The following is a 26,297-nucleotide window of genomic DNA, read 5'->3' as shown; positions in this document are numbered from 1 at the left end:
GAACAAGGTAGGCCAGCTTCACTGACGCCGCTCGTATCTAAAAATGATAATGTATACCTAGGCCCGTAGCCAGGGGGGAGGGGGGCTAAGGGCCCGCCCCCTAGCCCCCCCCCCCCCCCCCGAAATTTTGAAGTGGGTGTTTTTACCAAAAATAAATGATGCAAATAGGTCTTTTTCTCAAATAGTCAAGGTTTTCAGCAAGTGCCCCCCCCCCCCCCCCCGAAAAAAATTCCTGGCTACGGGCCTGCGTATACTGCTTTTTGGCTCCAGGCGGTGGAAGAGAACAAAATGATGAATATCCTACGTAATGTTTACTTGGCTGCATTTCTCTTTCTCCCCTGCGTCTGTTATTAATAGACGCCCTTTTGGCCCTGAGTAATATGGGATGCGTCATTGCTTGGTGCACAAGACCACGTGAACAAGAGACAGACGTTCTTACTCCGTATAGCGGATGGTAAGTCTATTAAAGCTTTTTTACTTTAGTTGCAAAGCGACAGGGAAAGGAACGCGGTACTCGAGCGCGGTCACTGTATGTGCAAGCGTAGCGCGGAATTGCAGCGCGTACAGTGTGTTACGGGAAAATACACTTTACTAGCAGGTATACGATGCACGCCATGTAAGCAACGTGTAGCATGAAAGACATCAGATTGTCCATGTCGCTGACACATCGCACTGGAACCAGCTGCTTCATGCTGGCTTGCCAAGCCTGATACTCGGCGCATGTCATGCCCAGGTGAATGGCGTCGCAGTTGACGCAGTTCTTGGTGCCGCACACCTTGCACTCAACTTCTGGCACGCTCGCTTCTATGAAGCACCACCAGGGGCACTCGTCAGTTTTGCAGTGAAAGAAGTTCTTTGCGGATACCTTCACTTCCAGCAAGCCCTTCTGCAGGTACTCTTCGTACTCCTCTTTGGTCAGCAGCTGTGGAACAAAACAAGTGGACAAGAGATAAAAATGTAGGTGTCTGAACCTATATATTACATGTCTGTCTCGAGCGAATGATCAACAACACAAGCATCTGACCAATTATTCACAAACATCTTTGACGCTAGAATTTTTAGGAAGTAAAAAAATTCAGGCAATTCTGATGTTATACATGTTATTAGCGAAGGAAAGTGCCTAATGCGAAGGAAAACTTAACGAATGAGTTTTATAAGCTCAGTCCTGGTTCACAAGTAATAAAGGAAGGAGCAACGTGTCTCAAAAGGGGCTCTGAAATTAGTGTCTCCAGTGCAGCTGTTTCTTTGCTACCTTCAGTGGAAATGTCCTGGACCCAACTCTCAGCCTTCAAATACCTCCAGGCTTTCGCCGAGGTGACGCTACCCTCCTGTGCAGGTTATGAGCTCAGTCCTGGTTCACAAGTGATAAAGGAAGGAGCAACTTGTCTGAAAAGGGGCTCTGAAATTAGTGTCTCCAGTGCAGCTGTTTCTTTGCTACCTTCAGTGGAAATGTCCTGGACGCAACTCTCAGCCTTCAAATACCTCCAGGCCTTCGCCGAGGTGACGCTACTCTCCTGTGCAGGTTATGGTTGGGTGTCGCATTTACGCGCGCGTACGCGTGCCGCATAGGAATGGACGACACCGCATCATGTGACCACTGCGGCAGTGATGAAACAATTCAACATATTCTGTGCGACTGCCCACAGTACTGTTCAGAGAGACAGTCACTTGCAACGCGCTCGATAAGTTGGACGAGCACACTCTGTCGGAAGAAAGAATCCTGCGCCATCGACTGGAACAAACGTCACAGAAAAAGGCTGTGCAAGCGCTACTGCGCTTTCTGCGTTCAACCGGTCTCTCAGAACGGCTCTGACTGGAACGTCTTGCGCGTGTGTGCATGTGTGCGTGTTTTTTCTTTCGTTTCATTTCATCTCTCTCTCTATCTCTCTCTGTCCTCTTTCTTACCCGTATTCCCCCACCCCTGTGCAGGGTAGCAAACCGGTCACTCGCGCCAGGTTAACCTCCCTGCGTTTCCTTTTCATATATTTCTCTCTTTCTTCAGTGGAAATGTGTTGGAGAGCACGTCCGCATTATTAATGTACAATGGCGTAACGATGTAGCATTTTCTTTTTAAAGAAAGATTCGTGAATTTTGCTCCAAGGGCTGAGTACACAGATATTTTTCTTCGTACATGTTGTTCGTCATTGGCTGGACGCCTTGGATATAATAAAAACGATATTATTATTTCCTGGCATCTGCTCTACTAACGCATTTAGCGCAATAACTTTTACGGCAGCTCCGCAAAGAGCTCGGATATTGACGGCAGTGACGGCAATTCGCTGTCGCCATCATGCATTTGTCAGACCATCTCCACGCTCGCAAATGAACGAAGAAGAAAGCTTTGGCCGCCGCCACAACTGCTCTGCTAGCGCAACAGGCAAGACACACCCCAGCAATCTGGCATGTACAGCGAGGGGCACTATGACTTACATGCAGTTACCTGTGAGAGCTAGTTTTGTGCATCGATTAATGAAAAAAAAATCGCAAATTATTAGCCTATGCATCTACGAGGTAAATATTCGTAAGATATCCAAGGGAACATAAATTTCCTTAGAAGTAAACTGCGAGGTGTGGCAAACGTCGATAAAAGTTATAATCACAGTAAGTGGCAGTACTTAAATAAGATCCACTAAATAACTTTTTAATTATTTACTTTACGGTAAACGTTACATATGATGAATTGTACCCGGTGAGCTTGCATGTCATATCCACTTGGAATGAAACAGAGGTATTGGTGCTGAGTTCAAGATATACGCCAAACAACCTTGAGGCAAACAATGCAATGATGATCCAGTTACTCTTGCAACAAAACGTGGGTGTGTGTGTTGGAGAAGAAAAAAAAAAGCTGGAACGATCATGTATTCTGTCACACAATTTGTAAAAGAAACTTTCGAAATGATGTCCCTAAAATGGCCCTGAAATTTGTTCATTGTGGATGCTTCTTGTGTACTCATCGCGCTACATTTGGTCACTTGCAGTATGTGCCATAAAGTAACTAATTATAAAATTAATCAGGGAATCTTAGCTTACGACTAATTAGTATGCGAATGACGTCTTTGGACATCCACCGAACTCACAGTTCGCGTTTGGGGCCATTTTTTTTCCCCTTGAAAGCGTCGTTTGAGAATTTTTGAAAGTGTTACCTAAAAGTTTAAGCATACGATGTACGGGCTGTGCCAACTAACGTTAGCCAACCTTAAAGAATTAATAAAACCCTAAGGCATCCCTTCAGAGTGTGCAATCAGCGTTACGAGGGTGCAAGGGCAGTTAATGAACGAAACAAGAGAAGTCCTTCACCAAGCTTTGCCGAAGGGACATGACGTTGTATGCCAATGGTCATAGGCGTGCGCGCGAGAGGGGAGCGTGAAGTCTGACCCACATCTTTATTCAGTAGGACCAGTCCCATTATTGTTTAACGTGCAGGGTTATGACCATATAACCACCGAGTACCTGGTGTTGCATTCCAAGAACTGTTTACTCCCCATCTTTATTCTCGGAAATCCGGGGACCAGGTCATAGTGAGAGGCACGTGATCGCTTGGTCTTCACTTTTGCATCCATTTCTAAGCTCGTTTTCTTCGTACTCAACCAATAACCTGCCTCCCCCCCCTCCCCCCCCCCCTCAATGGAGAACCCTGCGCACGCCTATGCCAATGGCTGCCGGGGCATTATGGCATTGTCCGTAAGGGACTATACACGCGCTATCCGCACACCCGCTCCGCACGTGGCGGGACACCTGCCGCCCGCAAACGGAGGAGGAAAACCCGGAACGACGCCAATCGTCGCTCACGGGGTACCGGTTTTTCCTCCTCCGTTTGCGGGCGGCAGGTGTGCCGCCACGTGCGGAGCGGGTGTGCGGATAGCGCGTGTATAGTCCCTAACGGCCTTGCTGATGATGCCGACCGGTCCGCCCACGAGGATGCCCAGACAGCCCCAGTACCCTTGTCGAGAACAGACGCTGCAAGGGGACTTCACGCGTTTTCTGGCACAATGTCACAAACTTGGTTGAGCGACCCCAGTGTCTGGAGCTGTCGCCTACGAAACCTCGACTCGTCGAGGAAGCTGCAAATTCCATCGCACCTCTCAAGCCGCTACCTAACTTTACTATGCCGCCTGTGGTGAGGAGTGGTTTCATGACAGCGTACTCTTTTGGCATAGGAATGGCAGACACCTCCAGATGTGACTCGTGCAACAGTGACGAAACGAAACATCTACTGTGTTTTAACGCGATAGTGTTAAAGAGCTCGTTTGGCAGAAATTCCGGTGTCGTCGGCGGCGTCGTTGGTAGTGAGCGAAAATTTGATACAGATGCAAATAATAAACACTAAAAAAAAACTCGGTCTGATTGAGAATCGAACCCAGGCTGTCTGCGTGGCAAGCAGCTGTTCTACCACGGAGTCACGCCATTGATTGAAGCAGCTTTGTAAAAAAAAAAAAAAACGCGTCAAAACATACGAATTGCGCAACGAGTGGGTGGTTTAAAGTTGCCCTCCCATTACAAACTGTGAAGGTGGCGCCTTACGGACGCGTAGTGGTTACTTCGCCAATTTGCGAAAGGAAGAATTATGGCGTAGTGGGCACTTCGCAACTGTACTTGCAGTACACATTCTGGGATAGTTTGAAACAGCCAATGTTACGCGCACAGACGTTCCTGTCCTTGAGGCACGGTTGAAGGCGATGCGAACGGGACCCGATTACGCTATCGTGTTCTACTCTTGAAGGCGAAGCTTAAGCGTCCTCCAAATTTTTATGGTCGCTTTGTGAGCGAACGCAATGTGCATCGCGCTGGGCTGAACAAACTGAAAACAGACCGTTTTCAGAAAAGAAGATCCTCGAATCGTGGCACTACGCGTCGCAGCCCAGCAAAGCGACGCCGGCATTGATGCTTTTCTTAAAATCGACCGGGTTAAGCGATCGCTTGTAGGCGTGTAATGTACAGGCGCACATGTACCAGGACATGTACCTTTTTCCCTCCTTTTTCTTTCTTTTAATTCCTTCATCCCTTCCCACAATGTAGGGTAGCAAACCGGACGCGCGTCTGGTTGACCTCCTTGCCTTTCGTTCCTCCTCCTCCTTGGGTACAATTCGAAAAAATCGGCTCACGGGCATTTCTGAAACGATATGCACACACACCAGGGACGTAGCCAGGGGAGGGGTTAGGGGTTCACCCCCCCCCCCCCGAATTTTTTCGATTTTGCATGGATATATATACACGAACAGATACAAACGCACGCACCGATACAAAAATGATGGTTGAACCCCCCCTCCCCCCCCCTCCCCCCCCTCCCCCCCCCCCGAAAAAAATTTCTGGCTACGCTTCTGTTGCAAACGATCCGCAAACGATACGTAACGTACCGTTTGCAGATCGTTTATACAAGTATTGCGTTACGCGAAAATGTACACTACACGCGCGGAAGGCAGCCATTGAACGTTTGCGGGATAAAAAACGAAACTTCGTCCGCCATCGCCAACATGAGTCCAAGTTATGTCACTGTGGCAGCGACGACCCATGCATGGGAACCGGGGACGATAACATCCGCACAATCGCGCAACATTCGCGTCTGCAAAATTGTGCAAGTTTTGTTTGCGACGGAGACATGACTCTCGGAGTAATAACGCCTATGCACGTTTTTTAGAGGCCTCGGCAATTAATATTATAAGTGGTCGAGGTGGAGTTATGCCTATACATACCGCTGCAAAATACGTTCTTAGACGGCAGCGCAAACGGTAACAGCGTCCTGCGCTCGTAGTAAATTATTGCAGCACCAAATGAATCGTCTGGGTCAGTTCATTTTTAAAATCAGTCAATTCGGGAATAATTAAACGAGGAGGTCTTAGAAGACATAATACTTACTGACCATGCTCCAAACAAGAGGCGGACATCACAAGTGGAGCTATACTCGGCAGTCTCGTACAAATTTAGTAATAGCCAGCCATATTTGTGGTTATTATATAACTTCGTATGCCCACCAGAGTTACGAACCTTAGCGAACAAAGATGTCATTGCATTTCCGCAGAAAATTTTCCAATGGTCCGAGCAATATACTCACGGCAGGTTGCGATCATTAAAAGAGGGGAGTGGGGTATATTATCTCAGAAATGAAATCAGCAATTAGAGTAGTTCAGTTCTCGAAACTTCTAAAAAATACTTTTGTTTCTGTGCTCGGCGAGTTCCTGCGTGTTTAAGTATGGCAAATTGTCGTTTAGCGAAACGTTGCTAGCATGCATGCATACACACAAAGAAACCAAAGGCGAGCTTGCGACTTTAAAACATTTGTGTTTTGTGTGTAAAGCACTTGTGTTTAAAACATTCGTGCTTCATTTAGTGTAAAACGTACTGTATAATGGGAGTTAATGTCGCAAAAAAAAAAAAAGCACTGCTTCTTCAGAACCTTTACGGTTCGAAGCTTCTTGAAAATCAGTTGATGCTGTTTGAACCCAATGCCTGGGAAATCTGGAAGGAGAGGGCGAAGCAAACCCTCAGATCTATGTCGTAAGCCAGGGTACCTTACTGCATTCCCCCTCCAAATCTGTCGGCGTCTCTTGTCGTCGTCACCCGTCACAGTAAAGCGACTGGCAAATAAGACGGCCCGTTCGCCCAGGAAAAGCTCGCGAGTGACAACGCCACGTTCGCGTCTCACATTGGCAAATAAGACGGCGCGTTGACTTAGGAAAAGCCCTGTTTCTGCGATGGACGCTGTCTGCTATGGGCGCTGGACGCTGTCTGCGACGCTGTCTGTAGCAGTGAGAGGACGCTGTCCACTCATTGCGGTGCTTCGCACATCCCCAGGTTTCACGCAGTGGAGCTGTCTTGTATAGTGTAGTATAGCAAGGGGTGGGAAAGGGAAGTGAGGGTGAGGAGGAGGGTAGCGACACCAGCTCCGCCGCTTGCTTAGTCTTCGCGCTGTGCGTAGCTGCCCCAATTTTTCATCCGTCCTTTGGAGCATTAATGTCTGTAGGCAGCTGATTGCCGCCAAATGTCATTAAATCTAAAAAACATCATAGGTTGCGGAATATTGCGCTGCATTGTCGTAACAGCGGGGACTAACGGAGGCACAGAAAAGCACAACCAGAACAGGTGGGCGCAAACTATCAACTGTAAATCTTTCGTGAGGCGCTACCTGGGGCTGTCCCACGAATGAAGGAAAGAGAACGAGGGAAGGGGTGAAAGTGTGAACATAACAATGTGATAAACCAAACTAGAGTAGTCCGTGGTCGTAATACGGGAAGCCACTTCGAGAACCACTCCACTACACTAGAAAAAGGAACTCGAGAAATTCTCATTCATAATCGCAAGGCAAGAGCTACTGGTAGCGGGCTATTGGCAATACACGTCAAAGCTGAATGAAAAAAAAAAGTGTGAGGACATAGTTCTCATAATTAAAAAGAGACTTGGGTTACTCGAACAAGCCGGATCATGTGCCAAGATGCGCGCATAAACTACGAAGTCTTTCGATCAGTTTGAAAACACTCGATTCTCAAAGTTTACAGGCTCGTGTCGCCATCTCGCGTCTAAACCAGCAACGATCATTTCCTTGAAGCCCGCGCAGGGCCACAGGCCCGCCCTCGCATTCAGCTGTGTGCTTGCTTGAGAATCCCCCCAGGTTGAGAAAGAGCGCGGAAAGGGGGGGGGGAGGTTGCAATTGTCCTTTTTTCGTAATGTTTGTCAATCGGACCCCCCCCCCCCACCTCCCCTTTTTGTGGTGCGCCGAAGGAAAACGGTAAACGGTGGTCCTCTCAGCGGCAAAGCGATCAAATACAATTTACCGGCCGAAACAGCGCACCCGTAGCACTTCCCCGCAAAAAGCCGACTACGTGCCGAAATTCCCGACTCGACCAATACCTAACGAGAACGATAACGCGCAGCACATGTCCAACTAAGGAGGGAATCAATTATGTCATCCGTATATGAAGCACGGACGCACCGTGTAAAAGTAGCTTCGCAAGGCCGACCACGCTTCGTCGAATATCAAAGAACTTCATTGGGCCTACTCAATAAAAATGATAGCGAGAGGCTCGCTTCTTCTGCTAAGCGGTGGTGTGTCTAACTCGTGTTGGTTGTAGCTGCTAAGGCTTCGGAAAGCTCATCGACAGTGTTGAGATGTGGTCGTCCAGTCGCGGCGACATAAATGTTACAATATCTATCGCACAAAGCTTGTTCAACAGTTGGTTCAAGAATCTACAAAAGAAACTTCACAGAAAAAAAACAATTGGGAAATGCCCACCTCTCATCCGCCAAAACGATCGAGGGTACGTATACGACCCTGCTTGCTGTTGATAATAAATGACTAGCAAATATTATTATTTCTTTAATACTGAAGTGATAAGTGACTCCAAGAGTAACAAATGATGTGTGCCGACTTGATCCAGGAAACATTTTTCGGCAAGGAAGTGGTTTGAGGGCCAAGCTTGATAAAGAGCAAAATAATCTAAGACGCCGGCAGCAATGCGCAGCTTTGATGAATGGATTTGTTAATAAGGCAACTGTAACTGTAATGCATGGGAAGAAACAGATAATTTTTTATAGAACGATTTCCGTGGTAGCACGCCCCCGCCCCTCCCTTCAATCTTTGACTGCTATCCTTTATTGAGCGTTGCTAGCTGCATATGAGGCCTTGTGGCGCGCAGCTATTTAGTAATTATGCACACTCTCTCGCTCTCGGCCCTAGTCGCCCTGAGCTCACGCGCGCTGGGATTAAGGGCGAGACAATAAAACAAAAGCCATTCGGAAACGACGGCCGAGTCAACTGCCATGTTATAACGAAAACATTATGCGTGTCATTAACTTACATTATCCAGTGAAGACCAATGTACAGCGGAGCTGAGGGGCCAGCTTCACTGACTTAACGTCGCGAAGGCTGATGAAACAGCGAAGAGTTCTCCGTCGCAGTGCTAAGCTTCACGAAACTTCACAAGAGTTCTGGGCATTTCGAAGCCAGTAGGTCGGGTTTGTACTAGCTAAAGTGGTTGAGCGGTTTCTTTTTGCAACGTCGTCGGAAATGTCTCTGGGAAGGCAGTTCACAGTAATCTGAACGTCTATCCCCAACCTCACTGAGCATGGGCAAAGTCGCGGGAAAAATGGGTGGTACTTGTAGCCGTTACTGACGCTCAAAGGCAGCATTTTACCGGCAAGCCAAGAGTCCATACCCGCTAGGCTGGTTGTAGACAGTTTCTTCAATTTTAGTGGACCGGAGGTGAGTGGTGGAGCTCGACCAATTTCTGTGGCACATAACCCGCTCACCCTCCTTCGCTATGCTGCGAACGTCACTGTTCCCGGATAAAGCCCGGCTTTAACAGCGCCGTTTAACAGCGCGTTAAACGAATGGCGAAGGGAATAGTGCACCTGAGAGCCTCCTGAGAACCCCTATTGAAAAGAGTGTACGCCTGTTGAAAAGAGTGTACGCCTGTAGAAATGCGTGGAGAACAATATACTGCGGACAGTGTAGTTCACTTAGCAAGAAATATGGATGTGTTCGAAAACGAGACGTTGATGACTTCCGCTCAAGCGCAGTGGCCGAGCGGAAGTCACCCCTTTCGGGCTGCTGCGACGAGAAATGATCTGTGTCTCCTTGACAGAACCGGTAATGCCAAACAGCTGCATTCTCCCTTTCATTCGTCGCTACAGTCTCATAAACGAAGGAGCTATGATGTTTGACTGCTTTTCCTAAGCACTCGTACTATCAAGCGTCAGAATACTTGAATATCCTTGATTGCTTGCGCGGCGCGGCTTCAGGGTCCAAACTTTGTGACCACGTGCGAAAGAATGCATCAAACGTTTCAGTGTAGAATCAGCTGCATAATTATGAACCTGCACCTGAAAGACAACTTCAACTATTATTTCAATGGTGCCATTCCTGCACGTTATCATGGCGTAGCTGTTCATGCCTGCATACACAATTTACTTTTCGTGTAGCTAACAAGGTCGCCGCCTCCATTTCTTACGTGCCAGTCTCGTATACGTCACAGAGGGACGGACGGACCAACGAACAGTTTTCTCGTCGAGTCGGCACAGAAACGCATACGCATTTAAAATCTTGCTTTCTAGTCCACAGCTTCTCAATGCAATAAATGGGATGAGATAAACTTTAACGGGCCTTATGGTCCGTTAAATTTATTCCACCCCGTTTATTGTAAATAAAGAATATAAAGAAATAAATATGTTATTTAGACGTCGGCTTTCCCATCCCGCATGCATTCAAACACCCGAGAAATGCATAGTGGTGATTTTGACGAAAACGTACCGCTCGGACTTCGGTGTCTTCAATGTCGATGTCGCAAGTAATATTGTTTTCAGAATACGGGCACTTCACTGCCACTGTACCAGACCGTTCTATGGCTTGAACCACGCAACACCTGCAGGAAGTAGAAGGAATTCAGGTCACCCGGAGACACAAAGGCGGTCACCATCAGTGCCACCTCCTGATCGGCGTGTGCCAGTGTCCATTCGGTTCTGCTGCGGAAGAAATATTTTGTACGGACAGGTAGAGATAACAAATAAATCTGCCGCTCTATTTATTTCTGTAGATCGTCGCTGATTTGCACTGGTACAGATAGAGTCTTCGCGGAAAACCATGAGCGAGAATTTTCTGTGTACATATTTTTTGCTTTATTGTTTATTTGCTTTTATTTTCGTTTGTTTGAGCTTTATTAGACACTCACGAGCGTCACGTGCTGTTATGCGTCAGAAAAAAAATTAAATCTTGCTCTATAGTAATGTTCAACAAAAATTTCCATGAGAGAAGATGTACATGCATGCAGAGTTACTTCACAAGGTTCCATGACTGTCTGCATATTTACCAAAAGAGAACAGGTATAATTTGCCGAAGGTATCATCGCCCGTAGAAACGACGAAATTTTTCAGCTCGAAACGGACGCATATTGAAACTTTTTTAGCGCGCACAAAAGACGGAGGACACAGAAAGAAGGTACAAAACGAGCGCTTTTGTGCGCGCTAAAAAAGTTTCAATATGAATTCATACCAACTCGTCCAGCTCTCAGTTTTACTCCGAAACGGACGGGCAAAAAGAATGGATGTGCCACTACTTCTATAAATATAAAAATGATTCTGTTGAAATTGCCCATGTTGCAGACTTACCTCTCCCAAATACAATTGTCTCAATGACAGAACCACAGGCCAAATTTAGAAAGATTTTCGTGCGTAGGCCTAAACAGACCTTTCCGGTTGTCCGGCAACTTCCGCTAATATGTCCAGCAGCACAATGGGATTGGAATTTCTTATTACGAACAATTCAGGCGTAATAACTTTTTAAAAAACTAGGATCCGAGATATCTCAGCAGTAGGACAGATAACGACAGCACGGTAACGCTGCTCCATGGCACAGCCTTGCTCCCTGAACCAGTCGGACACGTTTTCTTTTTTTTTTTTCATTGATATGTGTTTTGTGCTGAAGTTGCATCGGCGTTAAATTGTACACTATATATAGTGCAGGGCCCCGGACTGAAATTTAGTCAAAACCTACAGAACTGTAAGTGCATAGATGATCCCCCTCCCACTGTTTCGTTGCAGTGCGGCTCTAAATCCACGGAAACATAGAAATATTATATAAACAAACACCCCGATACCTCGAACGACCTTTCTTGAAGAAGAATACAATAACCCACTTATGGCATAGTAAGATAAAATCGATGATCCAAAACGCTTTCTTCAAAAATAACTTTATATGAGCTATAAAGGCTATGTCGTGACAGAATTTTATAGCACTCTATCACGACACAGCTTGAGGATGGCCGCTGCGCAAAGTCCAATGTGCTCCAAAGCAGACGCATAAATGCAGTGCTCGAAATATATTTTGGGAGGAGAACTTCTTGAAATTTTAATGGCTGACTAAATTTGTACATATCTTTTTACACTGTACATTTAGCGAGGGACGATAATAAAGAGAAGAGCGCGAGACACACTGACCTGCACACCGAATGGTGGCAACTCTTCAGGCAAACGCCATCTCCCTTTGCCACATCGGACTTGCAAACTGGGCATGTGAACGGCGCCGAATTTACGACGATGTCTTTGGTGTACAGCTCCAACTGTTCTTGAAGCCGCTTCTTTTTTTCCTTGGAATCCTGTTCAGAAGACCCATAGCGCAAGGTGAGAATAATGAATACAGGGAGAGGGAAGAGAGGAGGACGTCACATCATGAAAAAACAAAGAAGATTAACAAGGTTTTAAAACAGCTTATTAGGTAAGTTGTTACATACCTATACAAATTCAATTAAGTACGATTAAGTAGATTTTCTTTTTGCATGTGCAATATAAGAAATTAGCTACCTTACCTAAGCTGTCTAACACTTATTGATACCCGCGGATAGACAATAGTAAGAAGGAGAAAAGCGGGGAGGCACATGAAAAATTGATTGAACCCAATGTATGATGCTCGAAAAATTCGGATTCATTTGACATGGAATGACCTGCAGCTAACGTCATCCTTCTTTCCGTGCAATTCCGCTCAAAGATTGGAATTGTACTATCTCGCACACGGCGATTTAAAAATACATGAATGTAGACCATAAGCAAAGAAAAAAAAAAACCAAGACACACAGTCCGTATGACATTGTTTTACCTTTTTTTTTTCTTCTGCGCCTATTGTATTGACTTAGAGAGAAACGTTTAACGATTTCGTCTTAAATCCTTAAATAAGGTACATACACACGGTATATGATCATTGCAGTGTTGTTATGCACGTCAGACATGTTATTTTATCACTTGGAAATCTTTGTGAATCGGGATTCTGTATGGGTAAGAAATTGACAGTTGTTGACCACCATTTCGTTCTGTCTCGGGCACCGCGTTAACCGCTCTTCAACAGGAAAGTCGAGGACGCTGGACACGTCTACCACGTTACGGGTCCCACTTTCGACCACACAAATGGTCAGCAGTAACACCAACAATGTGGAGGTCGCCATGAAACACGGAGCACGCAAAACTACCGCTGAAGAAACGCAGTGACTATTCTGTGTTCCAGACCACAGAATAGAGTGCAGCTTTATTCTGTGGACCAGACCACAGAATAGAGTGCAGTTTTATTTTGTGGATCACTCAATAAACTTGCGCGCAGTGAGCTGTGCAGAAATGTTCTGTAGCCCAAGCAGCCCACCTCTCTTGACGACGGTTTTCTGTCACAAATTGCGAGGGTTCATTCTGTGGTCTGGTCCACAGAACAGGCACTGTTAATGCCCTCAGAAGGAACTGAACCCACCCCATAGAGACTTCGATTTGCCAACGCTCGAGCTCCCTTGACGACAGCTTGTCTCACGAATCTTAATATGTGCTCGCCATTTTGTGAATCGCTATTGAAGACGCGTATGCGTGAAAGATTCCAATGTTTTGACATGTGCCAGTATTGATATCAGCCGCAGATAAACTTATTAGCAGCAAAACGAAGGCGTATAATGATAACAAATGACAGCGGTTCTAAAATTTCGTGAACCTGATCTATCGCGAGCGGAACACTAAAGTCACTTTCACCACAATACGTTTGTGTCATGTGAAAAAGTGCACTAACATTTGCATGGGAGACTCGAATTTTGAGCAATCCTTCTGAATGGGCGCGGCCATAAATCACCCGTAAAAGAACGCTAACGCCACCGCGAAAAGAAAACAATAGTAACAAATGACAGCGTGCATAAAATTTTTTGGCCTTGATCCATTGAGTACGCAACGCTTAAGCCACTTTCGCCGCAGTACACAGGGTTGCCAATGGTGGCTACTTTTCGCCAAATTGGCGAATTTGAGAGGCCCATGGCGACCTAAAATTAAGAATGGCGACATGGCGATTTTTTGGCGATTTTCGGCTTAGGTCTCCACTGAGTTATGCATCCTGGGCCCAGTGTCCTTCCCAACGAATGAGCGGCAACATTCTCTGTATTTTTCTTGGTTTTAGACCCCTGAGTAGAATGTGCGCATTAAGCGTCATTCGGTATGTCCGTCCCGTAACTCGTGTGTATCTCCTCAATTCATCTAGATGCAGGAGGTACTGTAACGTCCCCAGCGACATTCCAGCAAAATTTAGGTCAGCGGACTGCCTTGCAAACCGCGAGGGGGCAGTGTATGACTATAAGTTTATGGCTATAGGTGCTTTAAGCTTCTCTAAAGTTCCGCTTCTGAAGGATCTAGACGACGGGTTGGCCGCGTGCTCCGACCATTTGTTCCGCCAAAGCTCCAACTGTTCTGAATAGCTTGGCGACTTATTCACTGTTGCAGTACCCCCAACTCAGCTCGTAAAGACAGCTTGGAATAACGAAGAGAGGCGGATACGCCGCCATTTGTGCAATAAACAAATATTTATTGAGGCATTTTCCACTGCTCTCGGTGAGCGTGTGCAATGAAAACAATTGGTATATACATTTTACATTGTCTATCTGTTCATTAATAATGCACTGGATTGACACGTGCAGATATTATAAGTGACTATATGAAAAGGTCGGTGGCGTCCGGTATCATATTAGTTCACACTGAAAATGTGTAAGACTCACTAATGATCGGTTCCTGTAAGAATTCTCTCGAGTTACCTTCAATAAACCCTTTAATCATTTTAATTCACATGAGGGTACGTAAAGCTGTCTACAAACAACGCTTTCACGGTTTTCGCTTAAGGTTTAGCACACTTTACCCTTGAAACGAGCGGACAGGGATGGGATATCATGAGCGTTTCATTCATTCACCCTTGCGCCACCACGCACATCTTGCGGCTAGTCGGGGAAGCAGCCCCATGAACTGCCATGGTGAGCGGGCGATACGAGTGGCATTGAGAAACGTCAATATAATTTAAGGGTCTTGGATGGTACTGTATTCTACGGTGCTATACGTGAGTGGAAATATTTATTACTAGTTATGCCGCATATATCTAGAATGGCGACTTTTTTGGCGAAATATGGAAAAAAATGGCGACTTTTGGCGACTTTTTGCTCGTCGTTTGGCGACATTTACTCTAAAGTCAGTGGCAACCCTGGCAGTACACCTGTGTCAAGCAAAAAAAAAAAAAGCGCAATAACATTGGCGAGAACCTACTAGTTGTCACTGGACACAGCACACTTTGTCACTTAATTAGATACACTTGCAAGCGCCGTATAATTACGAGTACTTGTATGATCATCAACGTCTGAAAACTTTACAGAAACAGCTAAAGTAGCCCCTCGCCAATCTCAAGGGCCAGAGTAATTTAGTAGTGTCGCCCTTTGTCGTTATATATATGATTCCCTTCTCGCGGTGGCGTTGATTGGAGATCTGTGGCTGTGTTCGCCCAATCGGCAGGATCGCTCAAAATTTGAGTCTCCCGTGCAGATCTTAGTGCACATTTTCTTTTTGCATGACACAAATGTACTGTGGTGAAAGTGACTTAAGTGTTCCGCACTCGATAGATCAGGTCCAGAAATTTTTAGAACCGCTGTCATTTGTTATTATACGCCTTCTTTTTGCTGCTTCAATTCACGACAAGTTTACCTGCTTTGGCATGTCAGACCAGCAAGCATGCCAAAGGTGGGCTTCGCCTTCGTATTTCGAACCTTTCACGCATAAGCGTCTTCCATCTCGCGTACTATGCCCGGAAACGACCTCCTTGGTCCGGACTTGTTCACAAAGCTGCGAGCGAATATTGCGATTCGCGAGAGAAGCTGTCGTCAAGAGAGGAGGGCGCAGCGCTTATTCTGTGAATTAGACCAAAACCCTGCCAATTTGTGAGAGAAACCCGTCGTCAAGAGAGGTGGGCTGTTTGGGCTACAGCGATGTCTGGTGCGCACGGTCCACAGCACAAGTATCTTTGGTGTGGTGTGGTCCACAAAATAAAGCTGCACTTTATTTTGTGGTCTAGTTCACAGAACAAAGCTGCAGTTTACCCTGTGGTCTGGTCCACAGAATAGATTGGGACTCTATTCCGTGGTCTGGTGCGCAGAAACCGTCGTCAAGAGAGGTGGGCTGCTTGGGCTACAGAACATTTCTGCACAGCACACAGCGCGCAAGTTTATTCTATTCTGTGGTCTGGTCCACAGAATAAAGCTGCACTCTATTCTGTGGTCTGGACCACAGAATTGTCACTGCGCTGAAGAAACGCCGCGTAGCGTGAAAGGAGGAGAGCGCGAGGAAGGTTGTGCTCAGGGAGTAAAACACGTCGGGAGCCCTCGATCACCTGCGCTATACGAGAGAATGGTAGACTGCTGCTCACGGATGCTGGCCGAGGCAAGGATAGAGCCTCTGGCTAGCTTGCACCCTCGAAGCATTGACTCTCAACATTGCATTTTCCTCTATATCTACCATTATTAAGCTCTTTAGAAAAACTCGTGCAATCGAACGATACCAGGGATGGTTCTTCAGAGCTTGCAATAACTCAGTGAGTTATGCATGGTACGTCATTATTAACTAAGCGAACAAAAAGAAGAAAGGAAGCAAAACTAGAAAGGGCAAAGCAACTTGACACAAGGCCTCGGGACTAAGACGTCGAATGAATTCGTCAAGGTGGCTGCTGCTTATAAAACGAAAGAAGATTTGAATAGACTTGCTTGCTGTTTGATCTGCACGATTAATTATTTGATAAACAATTTTGCGACGAGATCGCGTGCACAGTAAGCCGTAACGTAACTCCTGTAAGCATTACGATGAAGAGGCAACAAGGTTAAATTTAAACAAGAAAAAAAAAACGCACGCAGGCACGTAAAACAATTGTAAAAGAAATGGCAGTTTTATTCCGTTCTGCTTTGTTTTAACTTTCTCGCTGTGGAGAGGCTGACGTTTATATCACCTCGGCTACTCCATTGCTCTCTACGCTCTGCAGCAAAAAAAAAAAAAAAACAATTTACTACAGCTTTGAGCGACCATGATGACCGCTTTGAAATAAATGTTTATACCAGCGTTTACAGATGAAACATCCTACTTATCGTAAAGTATGCGAACATTCAAAAAGCGTGTTGTGTTCTCTGGCCATCACTTTACCAAAAATCTCGAATTTTGACAAGTAGTTGGTCGACATTCCCGCAAGCATCAGCATTTTCTCGCCTTTTTTTCAACCGCTTAGGAAACTATATATATGGCTATGATTACTTACAGCAGGGGTTGCTAGTGGAGACAAAAATAAACAATAAGGAAACGAAAGTTAGTTAGTTTTTGTTTTGCAACAATTCACTCAGTAGCCACATTTTTAAGTACGAAACAACGAAACATGACTCAACTGTTTCCCGTGTTTTGTTTCTTCAGTGACTCGGCACGCTGCCCAAAAATACCACGCATGAGCGCGAGGCCCGCTTGCCTTCTGACCGCAGTCTGACCGCGCTTGAGACATTCAAGAACCGAATGACGTCCAGTAGCCCAGAATGTCCGTCCGATGTTATGGTATACATATAAACGTTAAATAATCAAATATTACGGTATATAAATAACACCGGCATTGCGCATCTAGAGGCGGATAAAACAAGATCTTGAGTCTTTCCTGTCCTATGCAACCATTTGTATTATTGACGATTGTTCTTATTGTGGCACGATAAAAAAATTCACACCGCAATAAACAAACAAAATGTTCTACAAATTTTTCGCCCGAATCCCAGCTCTATTTAAACATGTCTATTTTGAATGGTACTCTACACATTTCACAACCTTGTTCTTAGTATAAATAAGCTGCATATTTTGCACCGTCTGCATTTTTTAAAAAAAGTTTTATGGCAATAACACGAAAAGAAGAGTCTAACAAAATTATAGCAGTTTGAATGGGGAAGTTGTAACAAGATGTACAACTTATATTTCTAAATACTGGAAAGTATGCCTAAGATATTTTTGGGGGGCAACATGTAGCAGGCACTTGAACCAAGTGGCGCCTTAAGGTCCAGCCTCAATGACACAATTAAATGTTATCGGGTGAGTTGCACAATTGCCAGGGATGTTTTCGGACCCCACAGTAAGTCACCACCCTCGTACACTCTTACCCTGCAAGCTAAAATAATTTACACCCTGAGAAGCGTTTTCTTGTGTATAACTGACAAGCTTGTATGCATATTGAAGGGGTTTGTTTTCTTACAGTTGAGTCCTCTAACCTTCATCCATCACAAAGCTCCGAAATCAACTTAACAATGGCACATTCGCTCAAACCTATTACATAGTACGTCAGATGAATTTGTTGTCTTGAATTTATTATTTCGGGAGAGACAGAGAGGCACAAATGAGGGAAAGGCAAGGAGGTTAACCAGAATTGGTACATCTGGTCTGCTACCCTAGAGGGAAAGGGAAATGGAAAGAAAGATGGAAAAAAAGCGGATATGACAAGCAGGCGTGCAAATATTCCGGCAGGATTTGGATCAGTGTTGGGGGTAAAAGAGAGTGAAATATAAGTTTGTAACTCTGTATCGCGCAGGAGGTGCGCCACTGACCTTCTTTCTAATTATGCACACATGTTGTAAACATATACCAACTAAGGTCACTTATGGAAACAATGTAAAAGTGATAAACACATTTTCCCTTCTGAGATAAACACATTTTCCCTCCCTTACCTCCAAAGCTCCGCTGTCCATGGCCTTGACGATGCGCAGGATGTACCGCTCGCACGAGAGGCCCTCGTGGATGGCCCGACAGGCGAGGCAGTTGAGAGCAGAACATTGCGGACATCTCACAGGTTCTGTCGCCGGGCCATCCCAGTACCAGCTACCCGAGCATTTCGACCGCGCGCAGCGGTACAACGGAGACAACTTGTCGCTACTTAGTGTCTTTTCCGAACTGAGCTCGTTCTGTTTCTGCAATGAAAGACAAGGCGACTCTTTTGTGAGTGGTCGCGAGATTCGTGTCGTTTCCCTCCTGATGCCAGGGACGATACCGTCCGGCAAAATAAACAAGGTGAAATGCAATCGAAATGACAATCTGCTGCATACAAAGTCTGACACATGCATCGTAAAAAAAAAACATTACAGTTGCCACGCTTGTGAAGTTCCGCCGCGGTAGCATATAACAGTTAAGGTGTAGCGCTGCTATGCTTGAGGGTGCGGGTTCGATTCCCGCCGGGCCACGGTGGCACCATTGCCAAGGGGGCAGAAATACCCGTGCAAAAATACCCGCGTGTAATTATATTTCGTGTCTGTTAGAGAGCCCCGTGTTATCAAAGTTAATCCGTATTCCCCCCCGCTACGGCGAGCCTCATAATCATATCGCGGTTTCTGCATGTGCGTAAAACCCAGGAATCTATTTTTTTTTAGCTCTTGTGAAGTGGCTTTGTGCAAATAAAGATAGTACTTGTGTCTAAGTGCCAGAAAGGCGGTATTCACCTAATCGTGGTTCGGTCAGCTACTCTTCTGTTATACTGACTTTATTTACCAGCTTCTAAGAGCCACTCCTCAAATGCCATGGATATTGCTGCATGCAGGAAGCACGAGCCGTGAAAACAGTTGATGCTGTTGAGATGTTTGTTGAATAAGCGACAGATCACATTCGATATGTATGAGCGTGTTTCTAATTGTCTAAAAGCGCAAGCGACCGCGTGCAAAGTAGAAGGAGAGAGAAGAGGGAGAAAGGAAAGACAGGGAGGTTAACCAGAAGCAGTCTCCGGTTTGCTACCCTGCACGTGGGAAGGGGATAGGGGATGTAAAAGAATGAAAGAGAAGGAGAAGAGTTTGTGACGACAGCACGCGACAAAATACAACAAAACAAAACACAACAAAACAAAACAAAACAAAACGAAGTCATAACCGCAGTCCAAGTACTACACAGCACCATTTTCTTCCAGCAGTCACAGTTTGACATTGAGTCCGGTTGCGTGGAGAAACCGCAACAACGCCCTCAGAGCGGCTCGTGCTGAAGACCAGGCAGGCCAGGGCCCTAGGATTTTGTTCTCCGTGAGAGGGCGGTTGTCCAGCTGGCCTAGTGCGGCTGAGAGGGCCGCTCTTTCGGAGTTGAAGCGGGTGCACTCACAGAGAAGGTGCGCGACTGTTTCGCTGCACCCGTAGACTTCACACGACGGGCTCTCCGCCATTCCAATAATATACGAATATGCATTTGAGAAGGCCACTCCAAGCCATAGACGGACCAGCAGGGTAGAGTCACGTCGTGATAAGGTGGACGGGATGCGTAATTCAAGATCAGGGTCCAAGGCATGCAGCCGTGCACTTGTAAATGTAGATGATGACTTCCACAAGTCCAACGTTATGCGACGAGCTAGCATACGAAGTTCTCTTGCGGCGTCCGATCTTGACAGGGGAATGATGACACTGCTGACACCGTCATGAGCGGATCGGGCAGCTGCATCCGCTTGGTCATTTCCCTGAATGCCGCAGTGACTAGGCAGCCACTGGAATACTACTCGGTGCCCTTTTTCTATTGCTTCATGGTGGACTTGCCTGATTTTCCTCGACGAGCTGCTCATGTGAGCCATGACGTAAAGCGGTGGGTAGACTTTGGAGGGCTGCTTTGCTATCGCAGAAGATAGACCACGAAATTAGGTGTCTGCTCCATGACAAATTGAAGAGCAGCACGGAGCGCTACTAGTTCAGCAGCTGTAGTTGAGGTTGCGTGAAACATTTTGAGCTGTATTGTGATAGCTCTTGCTGGAATTATTACGGCGGCGGTTGAGCTTGAAGTCATAACTGAACCATCAGTGTAAATATGGGTGTGAGCAATGTACACCTCATGTAAATACAGTAGTGCAGCCTGTTTAAGGGCAACCGATAACATTCTTCTTTTCATCGTAATTCCTGGTATGGTAAGGCGCACTTCGGGTCGATGTAGGCACCATATAGGCGAGGATGGACTTGCTGCAGGCGTATAGTTCGATGGCAAATAAGTACTATGGGCAGCAATAATGCGGCTGAATGTTGTATGCGGCCTTTGTGCAGGTAAAGATGCGAGATGGTGCGAAGGTACCCGGGCAAGGTGTCGAATATGCACCCTGAGGGTATCAGTGGTTACGTATTGACACAGGATGGTCTCCTGCAATGACGATTGTTGCCGCTGTAGACGCACATTTCGGAAGACCGAGGCATGTCCTTAGAGCTTGAGCTTGCAGGCCCTGGAGTGCATTCAAATTTGTTTTGCAGGTATTTCCCATCACAGGAAGACTGTATCTTGCAAAACCGAGAAATAAGGCATTGTAGAGCTGCAGCATAGGCCTTACTGATGTGCCCCACGACTTTGCACCCAGAAACTTGAGAAGGTGCGCTATGGTAGCCAGCCGTCTCTTCAAGTACAAAACGTGTGGCGTCCATGATAAATCGCGGTCGATGATTACGCCTAAAAAGCGGTGCTTCCGGTCGTGGACAACTGCTTGCCCATTGATCGTTATTGTGTACTGCCGCATTGTCTTGCGTGTAAATGCGACAAAGCAGCACTTCTCCGGTGACAGTTCTAGATTTTGATTTTTCAAGTACAACGCGGTCAGCGTAGCTGCCTTTTGTATCCGGGCTCGTAATTGTAGACGTGTCACTGCAGATGCCCAGATGCAGATGTCGTCTGCGTATATAGATACATGGACTGTATTGGGCAAACATTTCGTGAGGCCGACGAGCACAAGGTTGAATAGTGTCGGGCTTAACACACCACCTTGTGGCACTCCACGTCCTGTCTGATGGTAAGATGTGACGCCTTCCTCAGTGACCATGAGAAAACTTCTACCAGTCAAATAGCTGCGTATCCACTCGAATGTTCGGCCGCCAATTCCGACTTCAGTCAACGCGTCTATTATTGCGCCATGCGTTACATTGTCGTAGGCGCCTTTTATATCGAGGAACAATGCTGCTGTGAGGCGTTTCAGGCGTTTCTGATGTTGGACAAACGTGACTAAGTTAATCACGTTGCCAATAGAGGAGCGCCCACGTCGGAAGCCTGCCATAGAGCCTGGGTAAACGCTGTACCATTCCAGATACCACTCCAAGCGCGTCAGCACCATCCTTTCCATAACCTTCCCAATGCAGCTGGCTAGAGCAATGGGTCGGTATGATGACAGATCTAGCGGCGATTTGCCAGGTTTAAGAAGCGGAACCAAGCGGCTGCACTTCCATTCTGGTGGAACCAAACCCTTCCTCCAGGACTCGTTGTACATACTTAGCAGCACGTGTCGCGCCTTCTCTCCAAGGTTTCCGAACGCTGAATATGTCACGCCGTCAGGCCCCGGAGATGATGAGCGCCTGCAGCTTGCCAGTGCCGCTTCAAGCTCGGGAATGCACGGGAATGCGTCACTCCTGCGTCTCGGGACTCCCGTGCAAAGTAAAGCTCTTATGTATACTAGACTGCTACGCTGGGTAATAATATGTGGGCTGATTTCACAAAGTATTTCATTTGTAAGTGATCTTCGCCATAGATTATGTTCAACAACATGAATTTGCCGAAAATTTCTTTTAGGAAAATTCTAGTGCAAGAGATTTTTTGCGAATACAGGCCCTGAGCCCACTTGCACAAAAATTCTTACGTTAACAGTGCAAAAGCTGATCCCAGCCATCCGCAATTACAAAATTTTACGAACTGCTTTTATGAAGCTGGACATCTTACTAGCGAAGGCGGCAGGAGAACGGCAAATATAACTTACAAACAAAAAGTTTTGCGACACTTGGTTCCGCATTTACAAAGCAGCCTTTACGCTTGGTCATTTCGTCACAGCAGCGGACATCTTATTAGCAAAAGCATAGCGCGCAGATGACAAACTGTTATGTAAACAAATATTTTCTTCCCATATTGTAGGCGCTGTGCATTACTGATCATCGCCACGCCGAGAGTTTTGTTATAACTCAGGTTGCTATCTCGACTGGTCGATAACAGAGCGGCGTATTCGGAAAAATTCATCTCACGCTATAGTATCCCACGAGATGGGTCATTGCTGCGGCAACACAACAGTTACAGGCCGATTACTGTCATGAGTGGCGGTCGCCTATAAGCCGCCCAATCAGGAATATTTATTGCCGGAGAAAATACTCGTGAAAACGAACTCAAATAATTTCGCCTCTGCATTCACACAATCGAAAGGTGCCGCTGATACAGTGGCGTTCATGTCGTCTCGTAAATATGTTTGCGCGCGTAAATATTCAGTATCAGACAATTTCCACGCATATAAGTCCATATTGTTGCAGGGTAAGATATTGTCCTTATATACTTTACGTAGATAATGGCACAATGAGAAAGTTTCCCGTATGCCAGATGCATTTTAACGGAACACCGCTTTTTATTGAGAATGCGTTGCGAAACAGTACAAGAAAAGCTGAACTTAACGCGAGACGTCTGAAAGATATAACTAACTGCAACATCTCTTAAAAGGCATCTTCTAAAACTGAAGCGAAAGGCTTGGAAAAGCTGCCGGTATAGTGAAGACGAACCAGCACGCTAATTTGCTTTTACGAGCTTGAACAGCGTGGAAGAGCGATGTACATTAACCAATCATATCAAGAACCTCACTCAAAGTAATCTCTCATTGCTTCAAGCTCTCCACATCCAAATATCATGTCAGTTATGAAATAGTTTCGTCGAAGTCACCGTTGTGTTCCTATACAATATACCAAGTTGCGTCGTAATACAGTGTTTCGCCAATGTCTCCACTGACCTTTCTTCGTATTAAGTTCTAGAAGTCTACCAAAACCACGATCTGATATCAGTGGCGGACATCGGATTGTTTTGATGACCTGGGGTTCGTTAACGTGCGCCCATATTAAGTACACGGGCGACGTTGCATTTCCCCCCTTATCGAAATGCAGTCGCCGCGGCTGCGATCGAAACCACCACCTCAAGCTCAGCAGTTAAACGCCATAGCTACAGAGCTACCGCGGCAGGTAACCCTTTGGGTCTGACGAGCGCTACTACCCATGCAGTGTTGCGTTCACGCAGTTTTTCAATTTAAAGATATGCATAGCTGCAGAGGAAAGACGAAGGAAGGAAAGCACGGAGCACAGCAGCGTGCTATCGCTTCGGAAAAGGACTACGATGGAGTTCGCCGTGCAGGTAAGAGAAATGTCAGCCTCTGGTGACTAACCTCCGAAACATTCCCGTCCAAGCGAAGGTGCCCGGTGCTTCGTGGGGCGGCGGCGGCGGCGCTCATGGCTGCGTGTGTTGGTGGTTCGCCGGGCCCCGTCAAGCCAGCGTCCGCTTCCCGAGCTCGGGCACCGTGCCACGAGCGAGGCGCTGCTTTTGGAGCCTTTCGAAACGGCAGGGCGTACGAATGTGAACGCAGAACTCGCGGCTGGCACGCGGCCGTGATCTATTAGATCCAGGCCACCTGCCCTTGGGGAACCTTTTTGCCTGCGCCCGGGGTATTTTGCGCGCCGCGAATATATAGAAGTGACAGTCAGACACGCCAACATCGGTGCGCGGAACACTTTCCCTGTCCTTTCTTTTTTTCTAGGCGCCGTGTACGCATGACGCGGCCGTGTTTAACACTGGCAGCAACCACAAATCATCGATGCATTCTATGTGCCTTCGCGATTGCCATGCACACATGCACTGACATTTGCGATGAAGTTAAGGCAGGTTGAAGCACCCTTAATCATACCCACTGTGAAGTATTGGCCAGTGTCAAAATAGCGATAGCAATTAAACTATTATAAAGATGCCGCAAAGCAGCTCATGTGAAACTGGTTTCACCTTTGAAAGAATTGTACAAACAAGTGATAGACAATCGTAGTTTGGGGGAGTGGGGTGAGGCAATGGGATGAGGGGCTAACTGAAGAGCACAGATAGCAGGAAAATTTAAAAGGCAATTGGTAATGATGATGATTATGAACTCACTAACTGTATCGCGGAAACACCAAGGGTATTCGGCTAAGCACCGAGTGGATTATTCAAACAAAGGTTACAGTACTCTTATAAATTACAACGCGCTAAACTTTGAGAAGAGAGAAGAAGGTGCTGTCGGTATCATACAATGTGGTTCTCGTTATTCGGAACTTCATGGACTGACTAATGACATGCAATTCTATTTCTCTTCCGTTTGTTGTGGTCAAGCTCACCTTCTCCTCGACGAGAGCAGCCACGGGTGGCCTGTCGTGCTGTGAAAGCAAGATCCGTGTTATATGAGTCAATGTTTCTTCCATGTCTGACGAGCGTTACAAGGCTAATAGAGAGCATTCTATCCGCTGTTTAACAACGCAGTTGTATGATAACGTATACTTCACGCGAACGGCTTATCAGAGCAAGGAAAGACGCTTTGTATGCAACAGAAGTGATACAGTGACACCGATGCGATTTCTGAACTGGTAACGTGTCTATAAAAAAAAAAAAATTAGCGCACCTTGCACAGAGTCGCGCAAGGCTGGCTCATAGCATAGCTGGTTCCAGCTTCTCGTGTTAACCGTCTGTACAGAATGCTTGGGCGGTGATTGAGCGCGTGCCGGTTCATGATGATGATAATTTTCTATCTACGACACACGGCAAAGCTCGACCATAGCACCTCTGCTGTAATAAGCCTACTGCTAGTTTTACGTTACTATGGCTATTTGCAATTCAGGGGCGTAGCCAAGGGGGGGGGGGTTCAACCCCCCCCCGGAAATTTTTCAGGTTTGCTTGCGTATATATACACGCACACATACAAACGCACGCACGAACATACATAAAGTATGGTTGAACCCCCCCCCCCCCCCCCGAAAAAAATTTCTGGCTACGCCCCTGTTACAATTACAAATTATACAACTACGGCACGGAAAAAGTCCATGGGATTGCGGATACACTAGATCACCTGGACTCGTGTGTGACTCGTATATATATATATATATATATATATATATATATATATATATATATATATATATATATATATATATATATATATATATATATATATATATATATATACAGCTGCAAGGAGATAGGATACTTACTGCGCTTTTGTTACTGCTGTGCGATAGAGCGCAACGGCGCGTTTTGGACTACGTTAGGCCGGGCAAATCGTAAATTATTTTGTGATACAAAAATTATTTTGCCTTATGCGCCACAGGCTTAAAAAGCCATTCGGGTATTGTTGCAGTTTGAAAAGGCTATATACTCGCCTCACTGACCTAACACCATCCGGACACAACACTTAAGGTAAAGAAAAATAATATATGCGTGTATGTGCAAGTAAATATAATTTCAGTGCTAACAATGACTTAACTCTGGCTATACTGTTTGCGCGTTTTCCGTCGAACTATATTACTAATTCAGGCAGAGCTCAATTTAACTGGCCCTCGAATATCGACACCCGTATCTCTACACTTTTGGTTACACACACACGGACAGAAGAAACTTTTAAAGGCACTCTCTTTTAAAAGTTAGTTTCCATTTGACATCGCTTGTAAGGCCTTTTCATGGCAGTTAAATTCTTGCTGAAACTCGCGAAATAAGACCTATAGTATACTAGAAAGACGGAATCG

At 46.1% G+C, this 26,297-nt stretch overlaps 1 protein-coding gene across 1 annotated transcript; it reads right to left on the bottom strand.

Annotated features, from left to right (window-relative positions):
• Nucleotides 1-430: 430 nt before the first annotated feature.
• LOC119378828 (ranBP-type and C3HC4-type zinc finger-containing protein 1) lies at nt 431-24,187 on the bottom strand. Its single transcript, XM_037647848.2, has 5 exons — nt 23,927-24,187; nt 18,483-18,722; nt 11,923-12,080; nt 10,241-10,352; nt 431-922 (listed from the first exon to the last, which is right to left on the bottom strand). The coding sequence occupies exons 1-5, from the start codon at nt 23,990-23,992 to the stop codon at nt 572-574; spliced, it is 927 nt and encodes a 308-aa protein (XP_037503776.1). The 5' UTR covers nt 23,993-24,187; the 3' UTR covers nt 431-571.
• Between the last annotated feature and the right edge of the window lie 2,110 nt (nt 24,188-26,297).

Source organism: Rhipicephalus sanguineus, chromosome 1 (assembly GCF_013339695.2).
Source record: "Rhipicephalus sanguineus isolate Rsan-2018 chromosome 1, BIME_Rsan_1.4, whole genome shotgun sequence".
NCBI classification, from domain to species: domain Eukaryota; kingdom Metazoa; phylum Arthropoda; class Arachnida; order Ixodida; family Ixodidae; genus Rhipicephalus; species Rhipicephalus sanguineus.
The sequence above is the reverse complement of the archived record's forward strand: the minus strand, read 5'-3'. Positions and strand labels throughout refer to the sequence as shown.

Excerpts from the sequence above, each read along its gene's own strand:
- LOC119378828 (XM_037647848.2), bottom strand. The coding sequence starts at position 23,992 with ATGAGCGCCGCCGCCGCCGCCCCACGAAGCACCGGGCACCTTCGCTTG. Across the intron at positions 12,081-18,482 it reads TGGACAGCGGAGCTTTGGAG|GATTCCAAGGAAAAAAAGAA; the intron begins GTAAGGGAGGGA and ends TCTTCTGAACAG. Across the intron at positions 10,353-11,922 it reads TGCCACCATTCGGTGTGCAG|GTGTTGCGTGGTTCAAGCCA; the intron begins GTCAGTGTGTCT and ends TACTTCCTGCAG.